The sequence below is a fragment of the Aquarana catesbeiana genome, linkage group LG07 (genome assembly GCF_042186555.1).
Source record: "Aquarana catesbeiana isolate 2022-GZ linkage group LG07, ASM4218655v1, whole genome shotgun sequence".
Lineage (NCBI taxonomy): Eukaryota > Metazoa > Chordata > Amphibia > Anura > Ranidae > Aquarana > Aquarana catesbeiana.
Genome location: NC_133330.1, coordinates 21,246,469 through 21,273,784, shown reverse-complemented (window position 1 = coordinate 21,273,784; position 27,316 = coordinate 21,246,469). Strand labels below are relative to the sequence as shown.

Sequence of the window (27,316 nt, the reverse complement as noted above, 5' to 3'; positions counted from 1 at the left end):
CTGAGGACAATTCCAAAAAATATGAATGAAATCCGCTGAGACTGAGTTACACCTCCAGCAAGAGGCAGAAATAGATGGATAGATTCTATGTAAGCGTTCAGGCGTGTAATATACCTTATGTATTATTTTAAATTGGACCAATCTATCTCTGGCTGATACTAGCTGTGAGAAGGGGTATTCCCACATTTCTTCCCAATCTTCTGTGTCCAATGCAGGGAAGTCTACCTCCCACTTTGCCTTAAGGTTTTCTAGTCCCGTGTGTACGTTAGGGAGTAGTGCCTTATATATGGAAGATAAAGGTTTAGACAGAGCTTCATCTCTGAGCAGAGTCTCTAGATTCGAAGTGTAAAAGGCCACGGAAGCATTTGCAAACTGAGTGTTGAAAGCGTGCCTAAGCTGCAGGAATCTAAACAGGTATGAGTTAGGTAAATTATATTGTTGTTTCAACCTATCAAAAGACTGTAGTTTGCCTTCAAGACAAATTTGATTTATGTATTTAATGCCCTTGCATGCCCATACCCCAGGGTCGGGAATGGACCCGAATTCTGGTAATTGCGGATTGAACCAAAGAGGGCTATAAGGGGAGATGTGTCCAGAAGGGATGGGGCGTAATGAATTTGCCACTGTCCACGCCCGTATTACCGCTCTCATTGCTGATGTAAGAGGGAAGGGAGCTCTAGAGCCCCGGTAAAGTAGGTTCCTTAGCGCCTCATAAGACCCCAATCGTGCTGCTTCCAGAACCACTGCTGCGTTGGACTCGTCAGAAATCAGCCAGTTGTGGGCGTGTGATAGCATGGCTGCCACAAAATAAGAGTGTAGGTCAGGACAAGCCAAGCCCCCCTCTCCCCAAGGTCTCTGCAGCACCGTCAGCTTAAATCTCGGCTGACCAGATCCCCAAAGAAAAGATAATAGAACGGTATTTATTAGGCGAAATATCTTTTTGGGGATCCAGACAGGTGCATGTCTGAGAGCATAGAGAAAGGCAGGCAGAAGCTTCATCTTAAATAAATTAATCCTCCCGATTAAAGAGAGGGGAAGATTCGCCCACGCCTTCAGCCCCCTTCTCATCCTCTGCACCAGTGGTTCTAAGTTAAGGGTATAATAATCAGAGGTAGATGTGGAGATGTAAATACCTAGATATTTAATTTTGTCTGTCCATAATAATGGTAGATTAGGATCTGCTATATCTTTTGCGGCCCCATCTATCGGCAAAATTTGGGATTTATCCCAGTTTACTTTAAGCCCGGAACAGCTAGTGAAATTGGAGAGAATGGTCTTTACCCTCATATTTGGGGAGTCTGAGTAGTACCAAGTTGGGATCGCCCGTGAACATAATTTGATATTTGAATCAAGTGGTATATGCGTCTCCTGTAGGAAGACTATATCTGCGTGGTACCTCTCCAACTCTTTGAGGATAATATGTCTTTTTCCTGGGGAATTCAGCCCTCTTACATTGTATGTTATAAATTTAACATCTGTCATTATTGAACTTGTTTAGTTTTCTTACTTTCACAGGTAATTGAGGACAAACAGATCTTATCACCCCTCCCTCGCCCCCCCCGCCCATTCCCTACCCTTCCCGTCCCAGTCCCACTGCCCCCCTCCCCCCCTTTAAGGTGGTATCCTGACCCCATGGTCTGAAGCAATCCTTGGGGGACCTCTTTGCCCCCTTGCTCCCTTTGACCCGAGGTGGAGTTCTGTATGGTGTCGCCCGCACTCATCTCACCTGCTACCAGTGAGGTGGTACCAGAGCATGCCTAGAGGCCAAGCCTCACCCTCACTGCCATTCATTTTAGTCTTTTCATATTTTCCCCCCAACCCCCCCAGTCTCTCACGGAAAGAAAAAATAAGGAAAAAAAATTATGAGTTCTTTTGAGATCGATGGGTAATATTACAGTCATTTATATTGAGGCTTTATTCCGGCCTATTTTCTGTGCAGTCTGTCGGTGTAGGGATATCCAATTTTCTGCAGAATTCCGCAATATCTTCCATGAATCTCAGTCTGGCTGTGCGTCTGTTTTTTCTGCCAATCCGACACGAGGGGAAACCCCAATTATATTGCACTTGGTTCTCACATAATATTGACAGTAAAGGTTTTAAGGCTCTTCTCCTTCTCAAGGTTTCCTGTGATAAGTCTTGAAAAAATTGAATGTGTTTCCCCTCATGTTCGGCGGGCGACTTCCCTCTCGGATTTCGCCATAGTTGATTTTTATCTTCCCAGTTCGTGAATCTCACGTTAATGTCTCTTGGGTTCTCCTGTGGTAGTTCTCCTGGCCTTCTTAGCCTATGGGCTTTCTCAATCTTTATTGGGTTTGTTATTTCTTTGTTAATCAGAGGGTTACAGATCTGTTTTATAACTTCTGTTAAATCTTCTTGGTGAGGAATCTCAGGTACGTATCCTTAGGTTCTGTCTTCAATCTCTATTTTCTTGATCCTCTACTTTATATGCTTGTTCTTGTTGTACTTTTTTTCAAAGATTTAATTTCTACTTCTAATTTCCACACACTCATATTATTACTTTCAGCTATTTTTTCCACTTCTTCCACTCGTTTGAGAACATGGCCAAGGTTTATATGTATTCTTTCCATCTAATTTTTCAGCGATTTTTCCAGGGCAGCAAACATAGATTCAATCTTATTTTTAGTTGGTAGGGAAAGGTTATCTTGCTGCGGCTGTTCATCTCTTAATTCAACTTCAAGATCTGGCTCTTGTTCTATTCTTGATTCTGACAGGGTGTCCGTCTCTTGTGTTATTTTATTTTTTTTATTTTTTATTTTTTTATTTTCCTTCTCCCTCTTCTTCTCCTTATTCTCTATCTGACTGCTTTTAGTAGTTTGTTGTTTATCCGTGGATTGCTTCTCTGCATTTCCCACTTGTGTAACATATCTGTTCATAGGGCCTAGGCTGGTAGTTAAACTTAAGCGGGTGATTTAGGGGTTGCTCCCCCTCTTGACCCCCTTCCCCTCATTATTCCCGAAGAATATTTTTAATGAAGTCCGTCTCTAACTTCTTTAACTCTAGAGGATGTGATCTTCGGCAGGATTTTTCTTTCTTTTTTTTTTCCTTCTTTCTTTCCTTCATCTCCCTTCCTCTTTTTCCTCTTTCGTTTTTTAGAGGGAACAGTGGAGGGATGGTCTTTTTATGTTTTTATCCTTTTATGTCCTTTTTCTCCTGTATCTATCCGGGGTTATTTGTTTTATAGAAGCTTATAATTTTATCCGATCTTATGTATCGTGTCCACTTCTGTGGTATTAAAGCAATATGTAGCTTTTGTTGATGGTGAGATTTCATAGGCTTTTGTGGGTTTAGTTCACAGTATTCACAGTATAATATTTCAGACAGAATTTTATCTTGTACTCACCGTGTCTCGGTGCTGTTCATGGGGTATGACTTTTCTGGACAGTGCGCCTCTCTGCCTTCTGTATCCAGGTAGACGTGTGAATAGCCAAAAGGGGTGCGGGATGGGGAAGCCGATGCGAGGGGTCCGCTCACTGACTGCCAGAGACAGTCTCCTGAAAGTTTCCATTCACGGCTCCACCGAGCGGTGCTGTGTCCCGACCAGAGAAGGCTCTGTGCTTCTTCCTCCTTGCTCTGGTGAACAGCAGGATGGCGTCCAGGTGGGTAGGGGAGATATCGCGGGGGGAGGATAACCCCCTCCCTATGAGCCCATGCCAACCGTATCACAGTTGTGGGTTAGCGTGGGGGTGCTGGGAGCGTCAGGGGTTAGAATATGTTCTGCTCGGTGGCGAGTGCTAGCCGGCCGATAGGTCCGCTCTTTACCTCTCAGCTCAGATGTGGAGCTTACTGGCTCCGAGGTCAGCCCGTCAAGACTTCAGCTGGCGTGGGTGCACTTTCGATAAATTTATCCGTGAGATCCAACGGGGGGAGGGGGGGGGGGCGGTCGAATCAGCGGGTCATATTCAATCAGCAGGGAACATAGAGCGAGACTCGGCTCACTCCTGCAGGCTCTAGCTGTGAACGCGCACCATTGCTAGACTCCTCCCTCCTACAAGGACATCATGATGGAGAATCAGCCACCCCCCAAGCAAGTCTTTAAACAGGAACGCAGGAGATCTGTGATGTTGACCAAGCCGAAGGCAGAGCTCCTCTGGGCTGGACGGCTTAAGTAGGCAGGACTGACGAGCAGGATATCATCAACAGGTGCGTAACTGTGGAGAGATAGTAGCTGGCAATCAGCCGACAGTTGAGGGGCCAGCTCAGAGAAGGAAGGGCTGAGCCCAGCCCTGGAACCAATCATGTTACTGACCTGTTGCTAATTAACATAATTAGTTGCAAAATTTTCTTCCAGCTCTTCCTTGTTAGTACTACCTACTTTGCCAGCTTTTTGTTGCCCTGACCCAACTTTTTTGAGATGTGTTGCTGCCATCAATTTCAAAATCACCTTATTTTTTTTTCTTAAAATTGTCCATTTCATCAGTTTAAACATTTCATATGTTTTCCATTTTCTATTGTGAATAAAATATGGGCATGTAACGCTATAAATACTTCTCTGTAGAGTCTCAGCCCTGCTTCCCGAACAAAGTTCAACACTGGATTCTATGCTTCCCGCCCCCCTAAGGTTTTTATCTAGCAATCACAGGTATAATAACCCTTTCATGTCTAAGCCTACTTCTGACATTTGGTGTTTACAAGTTAACCCCTTCCCGCGACTGTACGCACATTTGCGTACTCGGCTTTCCGGGGTTATACCGGCATGATGCCTGCAGCTGCAGGCATCATCCCGGTACCATTGTTTAGAGCGGGCGATCGGCTATCCGATTATAACAACAACATCAATGCTAAAAGCCGCTCGGCTGTTATACCGGAGGAGCGGGAGGGGACATCCGCCTCTCCCGCCGCCTCCCACCGCTCTTACCGGGCCTCCCGTGCGATCAGGAAGCCCGGTGTCCAATCGGCCACCTTCGGCGGCTGGGGGCGGGCTGGAACGAAGCTGTGGGCGGCTTTGTTCCAGCCTTCGCAATGTAAACGAGGAAGCGTCGTCATGACGTCACTTCCCGTTTACTCGGCTGCCAATGGCGCCGGTTTTAAAAAAATATACAGTGTTCAGAATCAACGTTTTCGGCAATCTGAATACTGTGAAGTGCAAAGGAGGGATCGGGGGTCTTTTAGACCCCCGATCCCTCCCATAAAGAGTACCTGTCATCACCTATTACTGTATTACTGTATAAATCCGTATTTTTAGCTAGAAATTTACTTAGAACCTCCAAACTTTATTTATATATATTTTTTTAGCAGAGAATCTAGAGAATAAAATGGTGATTGTTGCAATATTTTATGTCACACGGTATTTGTGCAGTGGTGTTTTAAACGCAACTTTTTGGGAAAAGGGACACTTTCATGAATTTAAAAAAAACAAAACAGTAAAGTTAGCCCATTTTTTTTTTTTTGTATAATGTAAAAGATGATGTTACGGCAAGTAAATAGATACCAAACATGTCACGCTTTATAATTGCACGCACTCGTGGAATGGCGACAAACTACGGTACCTAAAAATCTCCATAGGCGACGCTTTCAATTTTTTTACGGTTACCAGGTTAGAGTTACAGAGGAGGTCTAGTGCTGGAATTATTGCTCTCGCTCTGACGATCGCGGCGATACCTCACATGTGTGATTTGAACACTGTTTACATATGCGGGCGCGACTTCCGAATGCGTTTTCTTTGCTGCGCGAGCTCGCGGGGACGGGGGTGCTTTAAAATTTATTTATTTTTAAGTTTTATTTATTTATTTTTATATTATTAAATTGTGTTTTTTTTTTTTAAAAACAATTTTGATCACTTTTATTGCTGTCACAAGGAATGTAAACAACCCTTGTGACAGTAATAGGTGGTGACAGGTACTCTTTATGGAGGGATCGGGGGTCTAAAAGACCTCCAATCCCTCCTTTGCACTTCAAAGTATTCAGATCGCTGAAACGGCGACTCTGAACACTGTATATTTTTTTTAAATCCGGCTCCATTGGCAGCCGAGTAAACCGGAAGTGACGTCGCTTCCGTGTTTACATTCAGGGAACTGGAATGAAGCTGTGGCTAGACGCCGGAAGTGCCGGATCACGGATCGGGTCTTCCGGTGGGACGGGAGGCCTGGTCAGAGCCGGTCTGTGGCTAGACGCCGGAAGTGCCCGGATCGCAGATCGGGTCTCCCGGTGGGAGGGGAGGCCCGGTCAGAGCAGGTCTGTGGCTAGACGCTGGAAGTGCCGGATCGCAGATCGGGTCTCCCGGTGGGAGGGGAGGCCCGGTCAGAGCGGGTCTGTGGCTAGATGCCGGAAGTGCCCGGATTGCAGATCGGGTCTCCCGGTGGGACGGGAGGCCCGGTCAGAGCGGCGGGAGGCGGCGGGAAGCGGGGGGATGTCCCCTCCCGCTCCTCCGGGATAACAATTGAGCGGCTTTTAGCCGCATCGGTTGTTATCCCTGGAAAGTCGATCGCCCGCTCTAAAAAAACGGAACCGGGATGATGCCTGCAGCTGTGGGCATCATACCGGTATAACCCCCGAAAGCCGAGGCTGCATATATGCGTACGGTCGGCGCGAAGGGGATTTATATAGTGTCAACAAATTATGCAAGCACTTTCCTATACATTCACATCAGTACTTGTCATCAAGGAGCTTACAATCTAAGGTGGGTACCTTACATATAAAGAAAAATTATAAACTGCGCTAAACAAAAAATATTAGGTAAGGTGGAAGTGTTGCCTACCACCAGCAAATATTGATAGAATTATGAGAAGCAATAATAAACACAGAAAAAATCCAAATCTTCAAAGATAGTAGGATGTTCAGCTTAATTGTAGGTAACAGTCCAAAATAAGCTATGATTGCCCTTACCAGAACTTCAGTGATAATGAGCGGATGGCATAAAACCCTGCCAGGGCCTTAGGGATAATAAACCAGTCAGCACCTTCCGTTTTCAGATTAAAGTCCCCTCAATGGATGCAGGAGAAGAAACAAACAGAAAAAAACTGGCCATAGTGTAGTATATCAGATGCTTAGCATGGACAAACATACCAAACACCCTGGTGAGCACACAGGAACAACCAAAAAAAAAAAAAAAAGGGGAGGGAAGTGAAAAAAAACCCCACCACCGTGGCTGTAGATTGTGCTTACCGACTCACGGTGATAAGCAGGCTCTATGTCAAACTAGGAGCTGATCAGTAGTTGACAAGGAACACTTTGATTCGTCCACATTAGCCCGAAGTCCATACCATCAGTATACAACCCAGAATATAAATGATAAACTTTCCATGGTGAAGTACCTTCCAAAGTGTCTGCATCTACTTTCTCACTCTAATTCAAGTAGTTCCACTTCAATAACCTCTAGCACACCTTTGGCGATATTGCTGATATCACAATTTGGATACCTGACTGCCAGGTACTTCACCATGGAAAGTTTATCATTTATATTCTGGGTTGTATACTGATGGTATGGACTTCGGGCTAATGTGGACGAATCAAAGTGTTCCTTGTCAACTACTGATCAGCTCCTAGTTTGACATAGAGCCTGCTTAGCACCGTGAGTCGGTAAGCACAATCTACAGCCACGGTGGTGGGGTTTTTTTTCACTTCCCTCCCCCTTTTTTTTTTTTTGGTTGTTCCTGTGTGCTCACCAGGGTGTTTGGTATGTCTGTTTGTCCATGCTAAGCATCTGATATACTACACTATGGCCAGTTTTTTTCTGTTTGTTTCTTCTCCTGCATCCATTGAGGGGACTTTAATCTGAAAACGGAAGGTGCTGACTGGTTTATTATCCCTAAGGCCCTGGCAGGGTTTTATGCCATCCGCTCATTATCACTGAAGTTCTGGTAAGGGCAATCATAGCTTATTTTGGACTGTTACCTACAATTAAGCTGAACATCCTACTATCTTTGAAGATTTGGACTTTTTCTGTGTTTATTATTGCTTCTCATAATTCTATCAATATTTGCTGGTGGTAGGCAACTCTTCCACTTTACCTAATATTTTTTGTTTAGCGCAGTTTATAATTTTTCTTTATTCTGATTGGTGTTGTCGCACTGTTTACTGCTGCTCATTTATATGTGTTTCTAGCGCGGAATTTTTTTATATGTACCTTACATATACTAAGGCCAATTTAGACAGGAGCCAATTAGCATGTCTTTGGCAATGCCAAACCACAGAGAGAACACGTGACGCCACTGCTTTCCACTGACATCAATGGAAACACATCAAAACACACCAATGTGTGTTGCAATGCACCTTGTAATTAATGTCAACAGGCATCATAACATGCATTGGCATACATTATGTATTTATTATTCACGTATGTGCATTTCCGACCACCCTAAAGTGGTTGTAACCCATTACATATACCCGGTGAAGTGACTGGCCACACGTAATACACAGAGATGATACAAATCCTCCTACGTAATTTGTACCTGTTTATCTGATGCTTACATCTACTCAAATTGCAGAATTTTAAAGCTAGTCTGAGTCAGGGCCGTCTTTAATATTGATTGGACCCCTGGGCAAAAATTTTCTAGCCCCCCCCATGCAGTTTCACTCTCCACCTGCTCTGAGACATACAATAAATAGCAGCTAGACTTAAAATCAGTTTACTGTATCAGATCAGGCAGAAATTGCGACTGGTTGCCAGTGAATACAGCATATCATTACCGCTTACTGACTGGTTGCTAGAGGTTACAGCACACATTACAGCTCACTGATTAGTTGCTAGAGGTTACAGCACATGATTTCTGCTTGTTAATTGGTTGCTAGAGGTTGCTGTACAGTAATACTGCTCACTAATTGGTTGCTAGAGGTTACAGCACATCATCTCCTCACTGCAGGGTGGCATGATATACATATGAATGCCGCCTTTATTTACATATCAATGCTGCCGGCCGCAGCTATTTACTTATGGGTACAGCCGCTATTTACATATGAATGCCGGTTATTTACATGTAAACACAGGGTCTGCAGGTGAGTCCTCTGTACACAACAATAGGGCAAAGATGGGCAGCATTAGTAGCAGCACTTCACACTGAGATATTGGGACACAGCACAGGACTAAAACTTCAAGGGACAATGGAATTTAAACTGGGATAGTTGGCAAGTATGAGGCAGCTGCTTTGGGCCCCACAACAATGACAGGGCCCAGTGTAGCTGCTCCTTTTGCCCTGCCTTAAAGACGGCCCTGGTCTGAGTGCCAGTTCACACCATGTCAGACATCGCATGTGATTCGCATCGCACTGCTGTGCAGGTCACATGTGTTGTCTGTGCGATGCAAATTCAATCATATCGATTGAATAGCTGAATTTGCATCGCATTCGGACAAGAATCGTTGCAGGACCCGTTTTTCTGTCCACGACAATTCCTGTCTTGGATTCCTGTCCGAATTCACAGTTCGCACTGCGATGTGTGAACCGATCTGGGGGTGTCATTAACTTTCTTTTGAAACCCACAGCCGTTCGCATAGGGCAGCGTGAACTGCCTGCGAGTCCTATGCGATGTGTGAACCGGCACTGGAATCGCGCTGGTGTGAACCGGCACTGAGCGTTCAGAAGAAAAGGCGAAGACCTGAATTTACACTCTTCAGAGCTCAGCTGATTGGAGGGAAGGGACACCCCCCCCCCTCTGCACAGCACATAGGAACAGAGCTGAGGCTGTCAATCATCTTGAGATCCCTCCCTTGTCACCATTTTTCTCTTGGTGTCAGGAAAACTTGTCAGAAGGGACTCATGCTGATAGCAGAGGAAGGAAGCAGCAGTCATAAATTACACTTAGTACTCTGGATTGACACAAGTACACACTATAGAGGGATATGCTTTGTTCATAATTCATGTCCGAGGTTTACAACTGCTTGAAGGCAAGTGCTGCGATGAATTTTCATTAATTTAGATAAACATGCATCAAGCAAAAACACAAAGTTGTGAATCCAGTCAAGACTTTCTCCCAGCATATAAAACATGACACTGTCAGAGGTTCATCTACGCTATATTACCAAAAGTATTGGGACACCGGCCTTTAACCGCACACAAACTTTAATGGCATCCCATATTTTGGGTTGTCACCAGAACAGAAATAGAGGGGAAATCTTCCAATGGGGACACTAATCCTGGCGAAACAATCAGCGATTCCCTCACTTTGGAGGAATTTCCTCTCACTTCCTGTTTTGACTATGGGACAGGAAGTGAATGGAAATCTCCCCAATGGGACACAGATGGCAAAAAAAAAAAAAAACTGACAGAAGAAAAAAAGTTTGCCCTTAGTTCTAATTTAACCGCTTAGTGGCCGCCCCACGTACCTTTACTGCGGCAGGTCAGCCGCTCTGTGACACTTCCGGGTCATGGGCACACGCGTGCGTGACCAACTCCCGCTGTGATTGAACAAAGCGGGAGCCAATCAGCGGGTCCGGCGGACAAATGCGGGGCAAATGCGGCACCTGACGATCGTTCGGGAAAGAGGCAGAATGGCGGTCTGCCTATGTAAACAAGGCAGACCTTTGTTCCGTCAGTAGGAAAGACATGGATCCTGTGTTTCTGGCAGGAACACGATCTCTGCCTTCCCATAGTACTCCCCCCCCCACAGTAACCAAGCACATTTTAGGCACACACTTAACCCTTTGATCGCCCCTGATGGTAACCCCTTCCCAGCCAGTGTCATTAGTACAGTGACAGTGCATATTTTTAGCACTGAGCAATATATTGATGTTACTGGTTCCCAAAAAGTGTCACTTAGTGTTCAATTTGTCCACCACAATCCTGCTATAAGTCGCTGATCGCCGCTATTACTAGTAAAAAAATAAATAAATACAAATTCTATAAATATATCCCATAGTTTGTAGACGCTATAACTTTTGCACAAACCAATCAATAAATGTTTATGGAGTTTTTTCTTCCTAAAAACATGTAGCAGAATACATATTGCCCTAAACTGATGAAGAAATTAGATGTTTTACTTTGTTTTATTGGATGCGTTTTATAGCAGAAAGTAAAAAATGTTTTTTTTTTTTTTTAAATTGTCGGTCTTTTCAGTTTTTTTGTTAATAGCGCAAAAAATAAAAGCTGCAGAGGTGATCAAATACCACCAAAAGAAAGCTCTATTTGTGGGGAAAAAAGGACATCAATTTTAATTGGGTACAGCGTCGCACGACCGCGCAATTGTCAGTTAAAACAACACAGTGCCGTATCGCAAAAAAATGGCCTGGTCATGAAGGGGTTAAACCTTCCAGAGCTGAAGTGGGTAATAACGGGAAGTGGAAATTGGGTGAGTAAGTAATCGCACTTCCTCTTTGAGATCTATAAAAGGATGCTCACTAGTCTCTGATTGCTGTTATAAAACATTATTACTGATATGGAGGATGGTGCAAGGAAGTTTAGACTCTGAAAAATTGCAAAGTGAGACCCAGTCCTTGTATCCATTCCCGGAATGTTACGCTATTGTAATTTTAAAAGTTCTTGTCAATCATTTTTAGAGAAGATCTCACGATATATTTTATTCTTCTACTGTTCTGTCCCCCATGGGACAAAGAAGATGTAGTCCCATGTTGGTAGGTGCTTCCTAACCCTTGCTATGAGGTCCGACCTTCCCCCTGCCCCCTCTTACCACGGCTGATCTGATAACAGCTAGGAAGGAGAGGGACACTTCATAACGACAGCCTGTCTTAGCGCTGAGCACTTTCCAAAGACAAGCAGCAGCAAAGGGAATATGGGGTGGGGGGAGCAGGGCGCATCAGCATCTAAACTCCTCTTGCCACTGCTTGTCTGGGGTAATGGATGGGGGAGCAGGTGAAGTTCCTCTTTAACGCATATCAAAAGAATGTTCAAATTTACATCAAATACAAGAAATTTTAATAAGGGACGCATTTCATCCCTCCACAGAACTTCATCAGGACCTATATATATATATGAATAGATCCTGATGAAGCCCTGAGTAGGGACGAAACGGGTTGGCATCATCAAGACATATCCCTCCCCTTTAAGCCATGTGGATAGGCGAATTCTCGTCTGTACCCAGAGGTTTGACACGTGGTTTCCTCACCAAGGTTGTGGCTCGGGCTATAACTTATGTCAAGATAGGCGGTCGAAGGGGTAAGTGAATACAGACCAGAACCACGTGAGGGAAAAGCGGGTTCCCTTTTACATTTGTGGGTAACAGATGGTGGATTGGTTGGGCGCGACAAAGTGAGCTGGGATCTGTAGCTATGAGATATAAGCACTAGGATCTATGCCCAACGCACTTCTTTGCATTAATTTCCATTTTTTCAATATTTACTATATATTGGACCCGGTATCTGCTGTGGAATTGGTGGACTTACTGTATAAACTATTCTAAAAATTTAATGGTACTGCCATAAGCAGGCTTGAAATGTTTAAGCTCTTATCTATAAGTAAATAAATGTACATCATTGTTACAGTAAAGCCACTGCGCCCTTGGATTATTATAATCCACCATTGATAAGGGAGCCAAGGACGTTCTGCAATTTCTATTTAGTAGTCGGCTCTCGATTTTAGACTATTGCTTAAAAGCAATGTTCTCAGATTTTAAAGAGGAAGTAAATTTCCCTCTAATGCTTGTACCCATAGGTAAGCCTATAATAAAGCTTACCTGTAGGTACTGTAAATATCTCCTAAACTTGCACCATTTAGGAGATATTTACTGTGTACTGCGCCGATTGCGTCATCGGCGCATGCGCTTTGAAGAAACAGCCGCTGGTGCCCTTTCTTCAGAGCCCTGTGCCGTGACCGTCGGCTCCAGCTAGTCACAGAGCCGGAGTCCACGGATCCGGAAGGAAGAGGGGCGAAGATGGACGCGGCCTGCAGCGCGGACGGCGAGGACTTCGTTTGCAGGTAAGTGTCACATAATGTGCTAGTATGCGATGCATAGGAGCACATTATGCTTTTACTTTGCAGGCAAGAAAAAAAAAAAAAAAAAACCCCAGCAGACTTTACTTCCTCTTTAACTACTTCCCACCCAGGCCAATTTTTTAATTCCTCTCCTACACGTACTTTTTTTGGCTAGAAAATGACTCAGAACCCCCAAACATTACATATATTATTAGGCAGAGGTCCTAGAGAATAGAATGGTGGGTGTTGCAATTTTTTATGTCACATGGTGTTTACTTAATGATTTTTCCAACGCAATTTTTTTTGGTATAAATACACTTTCAGGAATTTTATAGCAAAAAAAACAAAAAAACAAAACAAAAGAAAAACAATTTTTGGTAAAATATAAAAGATTATGTTATGCTAAGTAAATAGATACCTAACATGTAACCCTTTAAAATTGCGCACACTCGTGGAATGGCGCCAAACTGCAGTACTTAAAAATCTCCATAGGCGACGCTTTACAATTTTTTTACAGGTTATCAGTTTAGAGTTACAAAGGAGGTCTAGAGATAGAATTATTGCTCTCGCTATAATGTTCGCGCTGATACCTTACATATGCGGGCGCGACCTATGTATGTGTTCACCACTGCGCACAAGCATGGAGGAATGGCACGCTTTAAAACATTTCTTTTTTAATTATTTTTACACTGTCCCTTTAATTTTTTCTTCGATCACTTTTATTCCTATCACAAGAAATGTGTAATCATCCCTTGTACATGACAGGTCCTCTTTATGGAGAGATCTGGGGTCTATAAGACCCCAGATATCTCCTTTACCCTAAGAAGCATGAAATAAAAAAAAAAAAAAACATTGATCTCCGCTTTCCAGAAAAAAAATGGCAGTGTTTACATCTGCCAGAACCGGAAGAGACGTCATGACGTCCCTTCCGTCCTCCCAGGAGCATAGGGATGGTCCCCAGGCCGGCTCTACTGGAGAGGCCGGAGAGGCACCAGTGGGCAGCGGGAGGAGGGGGGGGATGTCCCATCCCGTTGTCGGTAAAGCATTCCAGTGGCTAATTAGCCGCTAGGATGGCTTTTACATCACAGGGAATTGCTGGCTGAAAAAAAAGATACCGGAATGATGCCTGTAGCTACAGTCATCGTCCCCGCACAACCACTGAAAGACCATGACATCCTATGACGTCCTACAGGCGGGAAGTGGTTAATATGTGTGGAGATGATAGAAGTTATTATTTGTATTATTATTTTATGCATACCTCCCAACATTTTGAGCAGGGAATGAGGGAAACCTACTAGCAAACATAGGTAGGCATAGGACACGCCCCCTGCCACACCCCCTTAAAGGAGAATTAACCAAAAAAAAGGTTAATTAAATCCACAAGGACTTGTTTTTATCACTACTATTCCTTTATATTGTCTTTTAAAATTTACAAATGCAGCAATTTAGAATTTGGATGAAAGGTTTAGCACTGGGAAACACTTTTTGAAAGATAAAAAGTGCATTTTATACACAACTATATAGATCAGACCAAAATGAGGGACAAATGAGGAGGAATGAGGGACAGAGGGGACATTGCTCCAAATCAGGGACAGTCCCTCGAAATCAGGGACAGTTGGGAGCTATGATTTATGTATCATGCTTCTTGAGCTGCCATCAGCTATATAAGCGAAGGAGAGGGAATGGTGGTGGCATCGTTGACCTTATATGGCCATATTTAGGCAATGTAACCCAGGGGTGCCCAACCTTCTGAGGAGCGAGGGCCACTTTAGCGACTTGGTAACCAATCCCGGGCCACAATGAGCGGAGTGGGCAGATGACAGGTTCGTGTCCACTCTGCATATGCAGAGCAGACATGGACACAGCCCGCTCTGCACTACGAGCTCTCCGATCCAATCCGCACAGACAGAAGGGGATAGATACAGTATCAGTATGATATAGTATGTTGTTTTAAGTGGATCAGTTTGGAGATAGGCGGGTAGAGATTTGCCGCTCTATAGAGGTGAATGGAGGGTCCTGAAAAACAGACAGGCGGACCAGATCGGACCGATCGTGTCAAAGGGGCCTAAGGCTGCTTTCACACTGATGCACTGCGGTACCTGCACCTCAACTGACCTCAATCTTCACTTCTTTCTCAGGATTCCTGCAGGTATTGCTGGCTGCTGCTATCCCCCAGGTGGGTATGGCTGGTGGCTGCTAGTGGCTGCTGCTAGCTGTCCTCCATGGCTAGTACTGCCGGTGGGTACTGCTGGTGGGTCCTGCTGATGGGTACTGCTGGCCGGTACTGCTGGTTGGTACTGCTGGCAGGTGCTGCTGTCTGTTACTGCTGGTGGGTCCTGCTGGCGGGTATTGCTGGCTGGTACTGCTAGTGGGTACTGCTGGCTGGTACTGCTGGTGGGTCCTGCTGGCGTGTACTGTTGGTGGGTACTGCTGGCTGGTACTGCTGGCTGGTACTGCTGGTGGGTCCTGCTGGCGTGTACTGTTGGTGGGTACTGCTGGCTGGTACTGCTGGTGGGTACTGCTGGCGGGTACTGCTGGCTGGTTCCCAACCCACCATCCCTGATCTTAGTGTGACAGGAGCTGGCACTAGAGGAAGCATGCAGCTGCAGTAGAGAGCAGAGCCAATGCTTCCTGTATCGCTCCTGTCCCAGACTGAATACATTTGGTATCACTCCGCCTGTGACAGGAACCGCTGCTATACAGGAATTATCGGCTCTGCTTCCTCTAGTGCCGGCTCCATTCTTCACATTGATGCTCGAGAATGGTGGGTCAGGAACGCGTGATCTGGGCTTGCCAACCCTCCATGTATCATCTACTAGATATAAACTCTAATAATGTTGCAAGGTGGATCCTGAAGAAGCACTTCTTCTGGGCAAAACGCGTCGATCCATACACCTTCCGCTATCCATCCAAGCACAGATGGTTGTAATACATGTCTATGTTTTGAACATACCAATTTGCACAGAGTCTATACTCCCTTTTGTTTCTAAATCATTTTGTATAAATAAAATATCATGAGATTTTACTTTGTTTATTTATAGGGATTTACTGTTTCTGGGCACTTAAAAAATCCCCATCTCCCATAGTCTCCCCTGGGAGAGTTTTGGGAAATATTTTTTCCACCATTTTGATAATACTAAATAATAACATTGTGAAAAACAAATGTATAGTATACGTCAAGATCTCATATAATGTTCAGATGATCAATATCCATATCATATATCATATCCATATATATCTATATCAATATACATTTCCTCAGTACATGGCTGTGTATAAAGTGTTATCAGTGCTGATCTCAGATAAGAGATAAGACGGTCTCTGTGAGGGGACTTAAAGCGGAGTTCCGGCGAAAATTATTTTTATTTTTTTTTAATTGATCCTATCATTATTACTAATACTATTCAAAAACTAGTATACAATGTTTATTATGTATTTAGCAAAAATATAAATTTCTTACTGAATATTTGCTGCCTCCTGTTGTGGCCGTTGCCATCATGATTGTGGGCATGTGAAGCCCAATCGAGATCTCTTCCTGGATTTGTTTTGGAGAGGTGCATGCTGGGTAACCGGCATGAACCTCTCGATCTCGCGCATGCGCGATTCACCGACCGTATCGCCGATTGTTTCTAATGTTGCCATAACCACGGGCGGCAACGGAGGAAGGTCCCACCCCCCTGCCCGTTGTTATGGCAACATCACAGTACTGCCCACAGACTTGGGAGCACAGGTGAGGGAGGAAGTGACGAGGAGCTTCGCGGACCAAGAAGTGGCAGATTAGGAGGACTACATAGCAACAGGGCGATTCTGGTAAGTATATATAAAAAAAAATTCCTCCAAACCTTTTTTTTTTAGGTTTAGAGGGGTCCGATTCTGAAAAGAAAAAATTTCAGGGTGGAACTCCGCTTTAAAGCTGGACACTTCACTCTGACAGGGAAAGAATACAAGTGACTATTAAAAAAACAACCATCCCTGAAAGGTAAGCCCTCACTGTTATCATGATTTCAGAGTGGGGATTCAGACTACTACAGGTGCACACTGGTGACAAGTTCTCTTTACATTTTAGACAGCTTTACCTTTTTTTTCTTTTACATCTACACCTCTCAGTTACCCTTGTGTTCTTATCTGATATGTAAAAAAGGGGAAAACATCTCACCAAATCGTAGCCACTCCCAGTCTATAAGACAATCAATACAGCGACAAAGTTCATCCAACACCCTCGGGGGGATGTCAATGATCAGAGGGGAGGAGGTGCTGCAGCGAGGGCTAGCCATGGCGGGTCTTCCCGGGATCGACAGCTTCAGATGTAGCTGAAGGTCTCCTCAGCACCGGGACCTAAAAGGAAAAGTATAATAGTCAGCAGCCCAAGAACACAAATGTATTACATTGCAGTTAACCAATGAGATGTGGACGCTGTGTAGGTTTTCCCTTTATTTTCACCTGGCAGTAACACACTCCCTGTCCTAGGGTGACAACGCTCACTGGACTGTATCTGTGGAGGAGCAATGTTGTCACCCTAGGCTCTTCTCCTGATTTGTACTACAGAACATCTCCTGCTTTCCTCCTCTTCATTACACAGGTGAGAATAAACAAGGAGAGAGGCGCCTCTAAGTGCAGCAGGTAAAAATACTTTAATGGCAACATACAATGGGCAACTCACATGGATGAAGATAAAAGAGGGCACATCTGTAAGTAAAACACCCCAGGAGAAGGATAGATAAATGCGTCAGGGTTCCTCCAATTTTCTGCTGGTTTATGTGGATGGAGTTTTGGCAGGCACAAACAACTGTGTGTAGGGGTGTCCCTCGAGATAAGGGCGGTGAACCGTCAAAGTGCCGTCGCTCGTGGCACTGCAAAGCATAGAATCCTCCCTGGAACCCGCTGATGGAAAACGGCCGTGCGGTGGGATCTCCCAAAACGAGGCTTGGTGTGCAGAGAGCAGAGCTGCGTGAGGCAATGACGTCACTAAGGTGCGACGCGTTTCGTGTGTTGCGGCAGCCGCACCCCTTTGTCAAGCATCTTGCCAATTGCATGCTACCATTAAAGTGTTTTTAACTGCTACACTTAGAGGCGCCTCTCTCCTTGTTTATTCTCAGCTTCGCTGGAATCTGTCTTCTCTTTCTTTGGTGGCAGCCCTGAGTGTACGAACTTTATTATTCATTTATGTATTATGGACTAAGTTATGGACTTTTATTGGGTTAGTTAGAGCTACTTGTGTCTTGCGCCTTCCACTTGTTTCATTACACATTTGGGAGAGATGGGGAAGCAGATTGATTGAGATTTCAGTTCGGTTGGTTACAGAAACTGTATTCTGTTCGGTCCTCCAGATCATCATTGAGCCCTTGAACCAATGTCGGGGTTACATCCAGGGCTTCTGTTAGAAATCATGGGGCCCATACAGCCTACCTGACAGGGCCCCCTTCTACCATCTGAGGCTTCCTGCTCATTCACAAACTGAAGCATAGTAAACACAGTTTACTTCATGCTTGTTCTCCTTTCAAGGCCTCACTACATCACCAGTGACTCCCAGGCTGGGTACCTTAGTATTCTGTGCTGCGAGTTCAGGCCCAGTTCATGGGGAACTGGTCGCTAGTGAAGGGACAAAGCATAACACCTCTTCACTACCAAAATGTCCATCAGCTCAGCCAAGTCACCCATTTCCTGGCTTGTTTGCTGCTTTAGCAATTGGCACATATACTGTAGACCTTAGCAACAGCAATATAGCTTACCACGCTTACAGTTTACTATGCTTCAGTGATGAATGAGCACAGGAGTGATTGGTACTGATCGCTCACTGTGTTCATTCAGAAAAGGAAGGGGTCAGTATATGACATATTTACCAGCCCCTTCCCCCGCTCTCAACCTTGAAACATCCCCCTGTGTCCCGCCGCAGCTTGAGGAGAGGAGGGAAGCCGTCAGCGCTGCGGGGGAAAGGGGCACACGGGGGGGGGGGGGCGAGACAGTAGATGGAAGGGGCGCATGTGCTAGGACCAATCCCCCTGCAGTGCAGCCAGAGAGGGAAGAAGAGAATCTAGCAGCGCTGCAGGGGGAGGCAGAAGAGGATCAGTGTCCACAATAAGACAGTACGGCCGGACCTACTGCTGGGCAGGTGACCGGGCCCTCCTTTTGAACTGATCGGGCCTAGGCCCAGTACAGGAGGTCTGGCTGTACTGCCTTATCATCGGCCCTGTCTCTGGCACACCCCCTGCAATGTGCAATCCCCTCTATAGGTCAGAATACAATGAACACCTCGCTGAGGTATGCAGGCAGAGGGCCGGGGCTCTGATTTTGGAGCTCAGAGTTACCATTGACATCAAAGTGGAATGTGCAGGTGACACCGGTGGCTGCTTGTAGCTGGATCTTCTGGATTGACAAGGATCATACTATGAGGGTTTCACTTTCTACTTTCAGCTAAAAAAAAACATAAAAAGCGAATCCTGTACTTTAAAAGTCCACTTCACCCCACCCCCAGCACCCCCTGAAGGCTCATAGGTATAGTCTCCTGTCTTTGGCTGACCATCAGAAGGCCAGGAGGGGACAGAAGGGACATTCCACCAGAACTAGTGTCCCCATTGGAAGATTTCCCTTCTATTAATTTTCTGGGGACAACCCAAAATTTGGGATTTTCTTTTACTTTAATTTTCAGTAATAATGGTAAACAGGAAAGATAGAGAGGGCGAATCTCCCTAACGGGGCACAGACAATAAAAACCTGACAGGGGTTACTACATGGAAGTGATTTACAATGTATTTTTTTTGTTTTACTTTTATTATTGGGCTTCTCTCTCTATGATTGCTGCACTTTATTCTTCTATTGCATTTCCTAAAGACATTTGTATGTTATTCTTCTAGCAGCTGTTTGTGTGCTACAGTCACAGCTACTACGTCAAATACCTACTGAGATCAATCATCAACACACCTAAAAATAAATATTCTCTGAGAGATCCCACCATCCATGAACTGAGTTCCCGGCTCTGTACATCTGCTGTGCCCATCATGAAGTGTTTCTTGTAAGCCGCCCTTACAAGAGTCCCCATCAGAGCCCCCATCAGAGCCCCCCTTACAAGAGTCCCCATCAGAGCCCCCCTTACAAGAGTCCCCATCAGAGCCCCCCTTACAAGAGTCCCCATCAGAGCCCCCCTTACAAGAGTCCCCATCAGAGCCCCCCTTACAAGAGTCCCCATCAGAGCCCCCCTTACAGGAGTCCCAATCAGAGCCCCCCTTACAAGAGTCCCCATCAGAGCCCCCCTTACAAGAGTCCCCATCAGAGCCCCCCTTACAAGAGTCCCCATCAGAACCCCCCTTACAAGAGTCCCCATCAGAGCCCCCCTTACAAGAGTCCCCATCAGAGCCCCCCTTACAAGTGTCCCCATCAGAGCCCCCCTTACAAGAGTCCCGATGAGAGCCCCCCTTACAAGAGTCCCCATCAGAGCCCCCCTTACAAGAGTCCCCATCAGAGCCCCCCTTACAAGAGTCCCCATCAGATCCCCCTTACAAGAGTCCCCATCAGAGCCCCCCTTACAAGAGTCCCCATCAGAGCCCCCCTTACAAGAGTCCCCATCAGAGCTCCCCTTACAAGAGTCCCAATCAGAGCTCCCCTTACAAGAGTCCCCATCAGATCCCCCTTTCAAGAGTCCCCATCAGAGCCCCCCTTACAAGAGTCCTGATGAGAGCCCCCCTTACAAGAGTCCCAATCAGAGCCCCCCTTACAAGAGTCCCCATCAGAGCCCCCCTTACAGGAGTCCCCATCAGAACCCCCCTTACAAGAGTCCCCATCAGAACCCCCCTTACAAGAGTCCCCATCAGAGCCCCCCTTACAAGAGTCCCCATTAGAGCCCCTTTACATCACAGTCCCCATCAAACTCCAGCAGCATACACCAGAGTCCCTCTTACATCAAAGTCCCATGCAGATACCCTCTTTACAACAGGGTCCCCTTTAGAGTTCCCTCTTACATTAGATTCCCTGACAAAGCCCCCTTACATCAGAATCCATATCATAAGACTCCCCCCCTATATCAGAGTCCCTAACAGAATCTCCTCTTACACCACAGTTCCTGACAGTGCCCTTTTAGTTCAGAGTTGCCTTCGGAGTCCCCCTCTTACATCAGAGTCCCCCCTTATATCAGAATCCCCATCAGAGTCCCCCTTTACATGAGTGTTCTCATCAGAGCCCCCTTGCATCAGGTTCCCCATCGAAACATCTTAACATCAGAGTCCCCATCAAACTCCACCATACATCAGAGTTCTTCATGCATCAGAGTCCCATTCAGAGTATCCCCTTACGCGAGCGTTCCCCCTTACGACAGGGTCACCATCAGAGTCCCCTCTCACATTGGAGTCCCTGCCGAAGCCCCCTTACTTCAGAATCCCCATCAAAGTCCTCCTCACATCAGAGCCCCCTCTTACATCAGAGCCCCTTCTTACATCAGAGCTCCTCAGAGAGCCCCTTTACATTAGAGTCCCCATCAGAGCCCCCCCCCCCCCTTACAGCAGAGTTCCCTTCAGAGTCCCCTCTTATATCAGAATCCCAATCAGAATCCTCCCTTACATCAGAGTCACTATCAGAGCCCACCCTACACTAGAGCCCCCCTTATATCAGGGTCCCCATCAGAACCCCTTTATATCAAAGTCTCCAACAAAATCCATCATATATCAAAGTCCCATTCAGAGTGCCTTACATGAGAGTCCCCCCCTACAACACAGTCCCCCTAAAGTCCCCCTAACATTAGGGTCCAACCTTAGACAAGAATCCACAACAGAGTCCCCTCCTAAATTTTACATTAGGGCTGAATTTGGCCCGCGGGCCGTAGATGGGGAGACCCGTGTACTAGACTGACCCGGTTCTATATCTTTATTTCTGATAAAGTTCAGAAACATATCTATGAAAGCCATTCCAACTCTGTTACATGTTAAGACCAAAAACACGTATTGTCACAGCTGACACTGACAGTTACAAGTGGAGTCAGCATGGGGGGGCCCTATCAGAACTATGCTACAGGGCCCCCATGATCTGTAGGTACACCCCTGCTTGTGGACAGGGTCACCGACCTTACCTGGCTGATGTTTCCAGGTCCTTCGGCTTCAGAGTCGGCGTGTAAATAAAGAGTTGTAATAATTTCCAGTGCAGAAAATCTATTCCGACAACCTGACCTCACGTGACGGCAGAACGTCCCCCCCCCTGTGCACGCAGCAGCTGCTACAGTCTATGTTGGTGCCATTGGAGTTGTGTCATTTAAAGGGATGACGCTTACTGGGATCCCCCTGTTGATAGAACGCCTGGATAAGCGCAGAGAGCAACAGAAAAGCCCCTTCAGAGAAAAAAACGCCTCCCTTCTGTAACTAAGCGTGAGGTCATATGGAACTGTGAAACCAGTTTAACAGGAAGAAGAGATTGCAGAGAAGGGGCGGGGGGGCACCATGCAGGGGCAGGCCGGCTCTGACGCTGCAGGACTACACACCCAATACAGCGCTCCGTGCATGGAGGAAGTACAGGTGCTGGTCTACTACCCGGCTGTCATGCTGATCCAGTGGCTTCATTACCTTCTAACGGCTCAGAACAAGCATGAAGAGTAAGAGTGCATCACCTAGCCCCTGAAATATTTTTTCAGTAATGTGTCAGTGGTATTTATCACCTCTCACAGAGATCACTGTACCCCCCCGACAATACCTTCATCTGCTTTTCTCTCCAGGAGGACGGCGCCATCTTTATTCAGGCATCATCCAGGGTCATCATCTACTTCCTGGGCTAAGATGCCGGTGTTCTATCGGATAGTGCCCGAGAAGTGCCCAGGACAAGCGGCGCAGGGAGCAGCACAACAGCTGATTTTACGATCGCGAGACGGCGCCTGCGCACAATAGCCGACGGAAGAAAATGTAACTGTCAGATTGTGCCTGGCGCTGGCGACGCGTGTTCATGTCGGTGGGGGGCGGATTTGTACACGTTGGGGGCGGATTTTTAAATGATGGGCAGTGCTGCAAAACAAATTTTATTCTGCTATTTTTCTTGGAAGCCTGCAGGGGGCGCGCCCATCTTTTAAAAATCCGCACCCGACATGTACAAATCCGCCCCTCACCGACATGAGGCATCGTTTAATAATCCGTTCCCATCTTTGCAGCACTGCCCGTAATTTTACAATCCGCCCCCAACATGTACAAATCCGCCCCTCACCGACATGAACGCGCATGGGCAGCGCCAGGCACAATCTGACAGAAACATTTTTTCCATCGCCTATTGTGCGCAGGCGCCATCTCGCCGTCATCGTAAAATCAGCGGTTGTGCTTTTCCGTACGGCGCATGCGCAGTACATCCCGGCAGGGCTGGTGCAAGGATTTTTGACACCATAGGCGAAACCTCATTTTGCCACCCCCCCCCCCCCCCGCTCCACCCCTGACCACAGCACCCTTGCCCTGCCCATGTATACCCCACCTTTTTTAATGAAGCGCCCATCAAATACAGCCCACCAGTGCCCATCAAATACAGCCTCACCAGTAGCCATCAAATACAGCCCACCAATGCCCATCAAATGCAGCCTCACCAGCACCCATCAATGTAGCCTCACCAGTGCCCATCAATGCAGCCTCACCAGTGCCCATCAATGCAGCCTCACCAGTGCCCATCAATGCAGCCTCACCAGCGCCCATCAAATGCAGCCTACCAGCGCCCATCAATGCAGCCTCACCAGCACCCAACAAATGCAGCCTCACCAGCGCCCATCAAATGCAGCCTACCAGCGCCCATCAATTAATGTTTGCTTGCTTCCATTCATTCGGGAGTCGGGACACAGACACAGTCCTCCGCCACCGCTGTGCCTCTGACACTATGAGCGAACAGAACGGCGGCTGCCTGCTGATGCTGAGACTTAGTTGCTTGCTGCAGAGAGAAGAGAGTAGGAACACCAGTGGCCGGGCACCCTAGGCAGCAGTGCGCCCTAGGCGGCTGCCTAGTTTGCCTAGTGGTAGCACCCGCCCTGCATCCTGGGCACTTCTCGATAGCGGGCACTATCCAACAGAACACTGGCTCAGAGATGACACAATCATGTAAATGCCGCTGCCTAGGAAGTTCTCAGCTGTGTTCACAAATGTCTGCCTCTGCTGCAGCCTCTTACCTTGTTAATTCCTAGAAAAGTTACAATGTTGCAGTCTGCTCACTGATCAGTCCTGCCCCATCGTATATTTGTAACTGATCAGGTAGGTCCTCACTCCTCTTACTACATAGTTGATGGAGATTGTACAATCAGATAGTACCAGTGATGGCGAACCTTGGCACCCCTAGATGTTTTGGAACTACATTTCCCATGATGCTCCAGTACACTGCAGAGTGCATGAGTATCATGGCAAAAGTAGTTCCAAAACATCTAGGGGTGCCAATGTTCGCCATCACTGGTAGGGTTTAGATTTACCAAAACTAGGTAATGTGAGGACAATGGAATGTTTTTTTTGCTTGCATTTTAATTTGTATAATTTTTTTTTTGGTAAATATCACTTTTGCTGTAGCACATCCTACAACAAAATTATCAAAAAATAAATAAAAGGGGGCATGGCTTGCGGCTGATGGAATAGGAAGCACGGTGTGAGAGCTCCGCCGAAAGCCTGAGCATTTACCCTGATAAAAGGACCCTGTGGCACCTGCTTCGTTCGCTAACTGCACCGGAGGGCCCCCCTCCTCCTCCCCAAGCCAGCGGTGTAACTTTCATGTCCCGCAAAGGCAGTAAGGATACTCTGCGGACCGCACAGCTTGGAGGCCAAGGTGGCGCCCGGACCCAGCGCTCGGCCAAGGAGGCAGCCATGAGAATGTTCAGCGGCGCTCTGGGGAAAGGAGGCATGCCTAAAACACCTTCCCAGCTCATGGATGCATCTGATATGAACTGCCCAGCAGAAGCACTGGAGCAGGCATGGCCAGAGGATGAAGAACAGACCTCCTCATGGGCACAGTGAGTACACCTGCTCCTAACATGGCCCCCCCAGAGCCCTAACAGACCAGGATAGTCAAACCCCTGAACCGACCTTAAGGGACATATTTGCAGCAGTAACTTCCAGCAACACCTCTATTAATTCACTAACTACTGAGATCAAAGGAGTGAAATGGGAATTGAACATGGTTAGACAGGACATGCAGAATCTGCGCGACCGCACGGCTACACTGGAGGACAGGGTGAGCAATGTGGAGGATGATGTTGCCCCCCTGCAGAGGGAAGTCCGCCATATGCAATCCATTATCACTGGCCACACAGTGCGTTTAGAGCAATGTTCCCCAACCCCCGGGCCGTGGCCCACTGCCGGGCCGTGGATTGTTTGCAGCTTGTTCGTGGCTTGTTTGTTGGCAAGTGACTAACCACATCTGGTGGCAGGAGGCAATCCACATATGGCGGCAGGTGATGTGGCAAGTGACTAACCACATCTGGTGGCAGGTGGCAATCCACATTTGGTGGCAGGTGACGTGGCAAGTGACTAACCACATCTGGTTGCTGGTGGCAATCCACATCTGGTGGCAGGTGAATTGGCAAGTGACAAACAGCATTTGGAGGCAGGCGACGTGGAAAGTGTAGCAGGCAAGGTGGCAAGTAACACTCTGCATCTGATGGCAGATTCTGGATTATGGTGAGTTGAAGTATTTAATTTTATATTACAATGTAATGACAGAAATAATGAGCTTCAATCATCCTGACACCATATCAGCCATGGTGCTGTGATGATTGAAGTGCTAACACCAGCCATTTCCCCGACAAATTGCCCGCGAAAAGCCGCATAAACCCCACCCAGGCCTTGGCACGCTTTTATTCCACAATGCCGGTCCTCGGTGCCAAAAAGGTTGGAGACCACTTGTTTAGAGGACATGGAAAACAGACAGAGACGCAATAATGTCCGCTCGGTAGGCATACCAGAGGGGGCTGAGGGTAAAAACCGTGTGGCATTTATTGAGAACTGGCTGATTAACACCTTTGGTAAGGATTCCTTTTCACCCATGTTCGCAGTGGAGCACGCTCACAGAGTTCCACCTAGGCCGCCTAAACCTGGGGAGCTTCCCAGACCGTTCCTGTTCAAAATGCTGAACTTTAACCACTTAACCCCAGACCATTTCGCTGGCCAAAATCCAGAGCACTTTTTGCGATACGGCACTGCGTTGCTTTAACTGACAATTGCGTGGTCGTGCGACGTGGCTCCCAAAGAAAATTGACATCCTTTTTTTTTCCCACAAATAGAGCTTCTTTTGGTGGTATTTGATCACCTCTGCGGTATTTATTTTTTGCGATATAAACAAAAAAATAGCGACAATTTTGAAGAAAAAAAACGCATTATTTTTTAATTTTTGCTTTGATATATACCCACCAAAAATATACAAAAAAACTATTTTTCCTCAGTTTAGGCCGATACGTATTCTTCCACATATTTTTGGTAAAAAAAATCGCAATAAGCGTTTATTGATTGATTTGCGCAAAAGTTATCGCGTCTACAAAATAGGGGATAGTTTTATGGCATTTTTATTAATAATTTTTTTTTACTAGTAAAGGCGGCGATCTGCGTTTTTTATCGTGACTGCGACATTATGGCGGACACATGGGACAATTTTGTTTCAAATGTTTTTACTGTTTTTCAAGAAATAAACAAGACATACCAATGCAAGAAAAGAAGTATACAAGTATACAAGTACAATGACATATGGGGAAGATTTATAGATATGACATGTTACCGACCTTGGCTTTGCTATGTCCTGGGGTTAATGTAAAATGACACCTCGTGAGCCGGGGACCTAGTGGGTCTGGGATTATAGATCTGCTTCCTCCTCTCCCCACACCCCAAAAGGGATCTAACAGTGCAGGGGAGGAACGAGCAGACCCCCACCCACCGGCCCATTTTCCAGCGAAATTCTCCCAGACTTTAGTGCAATCTGCACAATCTATATACATCTATAGTTGACCTATCAGTGTCGTACCGCCAATGATGGTATGAACGGGGTTAGGCCCTTCAATTGACTCACATCGGACAATTTTGACACATTTTTGGGACCATTGTCATTTTTACAGCGATCAGTGCTATAAAATTGCACTGATTACTGTAAAAATGACACTGGCAGTGAATGGGGTTAACCACTAGGGGGCTAGGAAAGGGTTAAGTGTGTCCTAGGGAGTGATTCTAACTGTCAGGGGGCATGGCTATGAGTGACAGGGTCACTGATCACCGCTCCCGATCACAGGGAGCTGTGATCAGTGACAGTGTCACTAGGCAGAACGGGGAGAGGCTTGTTTACATTAGCACCTCCCCGTTCTTCCTCACCGTGAGACGATCGCGGGTATCCCCGCGGACATCGAGTCCGCGGGATCCGCGATCCGACTCACGGAGCTCCCGGCGCAAGCCGCCTCTTAAAGGGCAACATACAGGTACGTGATTGTGCCTGTACGTGCCCTTCTGCCGCAGTATATCTGCATGAGGCGGTCGGGAATCGGTTAAAAGCCGCAATGCCATTCTGAATCAAGCCAGGACCAGAGGTGCCCTCATGAGAAT

General features: G+C 46.4%; 1 protein-coding gene across 2 annotated transcripts in view; it reads right to left on the bottom strand.

The window, feature by feature from the left end:
• IRAK2 (interleukin 1 receptor associated kinase 2) overlaps window positions 1-22,188 on the bottom strand; it is a 60,803-nt gene extending 38,615 nt beyond the window's left edge. For both annotated transcript variants that reach the window (XM_073591741.1, XM_073591742.1), the window contains exons 1-2: window positions 21,871-22,188; window positions 16,975-17,153 (exon numbers count right to left, since the gene is read on the bottom strand). In XM_073591741.1, coding sequence (XP_073447842.1) covers window positions 16,975-17,092 — 118 coding nt within the window. In that variant the 5' untranslated portion in view covers window positions 17,093-17,153; window positions 21,871-22,188. The remainder of the gene's footprint in view (window positions 1-16,974; window positions 17,154-21,870) is intronic.
• Between the last annotated feature and the right edge of the window lie 5,128 nt (window positions 22,189-27,316).